Raw genomic sequence first — 1,296 nt, forward strand, 5'->3', positions numbered from 1 at the left:
GGGATTCTCCGGTGGCTCGTAAGGGTTGTGCTCGCTCCGCAGCCTGCCCATCTATGGGTTATTGCTGCGGTCCCGCTCCACGGCGCAGCCTCACTCGGGGGCTGGCGCAGCCCCAAGGCTCGCAGGGCTGGCACGGCAGGCAGCCAGCGTGCCTATAGCGGGACGTATGGGTGTGGGGAAGGCGGGAGCGCATGCATGTTTTTTCCTGAGGAAACCAAGCTAAAATTGTTCTCGGGGGAAGCAGGGGGGGGGACGCAGGTTTTCCTCCGGTGCTGATGGGATAGAGGGAGGGTGGTGTTGTCAGGGGCAGGACAGGAGGAGGGGGATGGGAGCGAGGGGCTCCCGGGCTGCAGTGTGCATGGGTTACATGGCCAGGGATGCTCCTGGGCACGGTACAGGGCCGTCACCTCCCTGTGTGACAGCTCCAAGGGGCACCCCTGCACCAGTGCAGCTGAGAGGGGGTGGTCTGGCTGTGTCATGGGCTCCCGTGGAGGATGCTGAGCACCTTCCCAGCATGTTGCACTGGGGTTTGGCCGTGCACGAGCAGCCCCTGCTCCTGCTCTTCCCCGGGAGGTGTCTGCAGGCTGATGGAGGGCTCTCTTGGCGTGCTTACATGCACTGTGGTGTGCGTGGAGGCAGCTGTTGTGTCCCCAGTCCCTTCCCTGTCTCAGTCCTCCGCTGGGGTCCTGCCCTCCTGTGACGTCCATCTGTCCTGCTCTCCCTTTGGCAGCTCAACACCTTCCAGGCGGTCATAGCTTACAATGATAAGGACACCTACGCCATCTTCCTCTACCCCGATGGTGGCCTCCAGTTCCTGGGGACGCGGCCCAAGGAGACCTACAACGTCCAGCTGGAGCTGCCGGCCAGGGTGGGCTTCAGCCGGGGGGACGGCGACGACCCGAAGAGGGACAGGCTCTTCCACAGCCTGGCCAGCAGCGAGCAGGCTCTGAGGCACCTGGAGTGGTGCGTGGTGCCTGGGGGACCGTGCGGGGCGGGCAGGGGGAGCAGGGTCACCTTCTCCCAGCCCTGGAGCCTTTTAAAGGCTGGAAGAAGGAGGGGAGCGAGCTGGGGGCGATAGGCTGCGTCGGGGGGCTCAGCCCCATGTGCACGGGAGCTTTTTGGGAGCTGCATTTGGGGTCCCGGGAGGGGTGGTGCGGAGCAGGGTGGGTACCTTTGGGGGGAGGGCGTTTCCAGCACGGCTGCGATGGACACGGGTGTGTGCTGCTGTCCTGCAGGGAGAGCAACACGGGGCTGCCCGGCGTGTGGGTCTTCCACGTGGGCAGCGCAGCCCCCCTG

At 65.5% G+C, this 1,296-nt stretch overlaps 1 protein-coding gene across 1 annotated transcript in view; it reads left to right on the forward strand.

The window, feature by feature from the left end:
* NID2 (nidogen 2) overlaps window positions 1–1,296 on the forward strand; it is a 22,739-nt gene that overhangs the window by 8,081 nt on the left and 13,362 nt on the right. The window contains 1 exon segment of the mRNA XM_019474778.1: window positions 731–963. Coding sequence (XP_019330323.1) covers window positions 731–963 — 233 coding nt within the window.

This window comes from Aptenodytes forsteri, unplaced genomic scaffold (genome assembly GCF_000699145.1).
Source record: "Aptenodytes forsteri isolate BGI_AS27 unplaced genomic scaffold, ASM69914v1 Scaffold76, whole genome shotgun sequence".
NCBI classification, from domain to species: Eukaryota; Metazoa; Chordata; class Aves; order Sphenisciformes; family Spheniscidae; genus Aptenodytes; species Aptenodytes forsteri.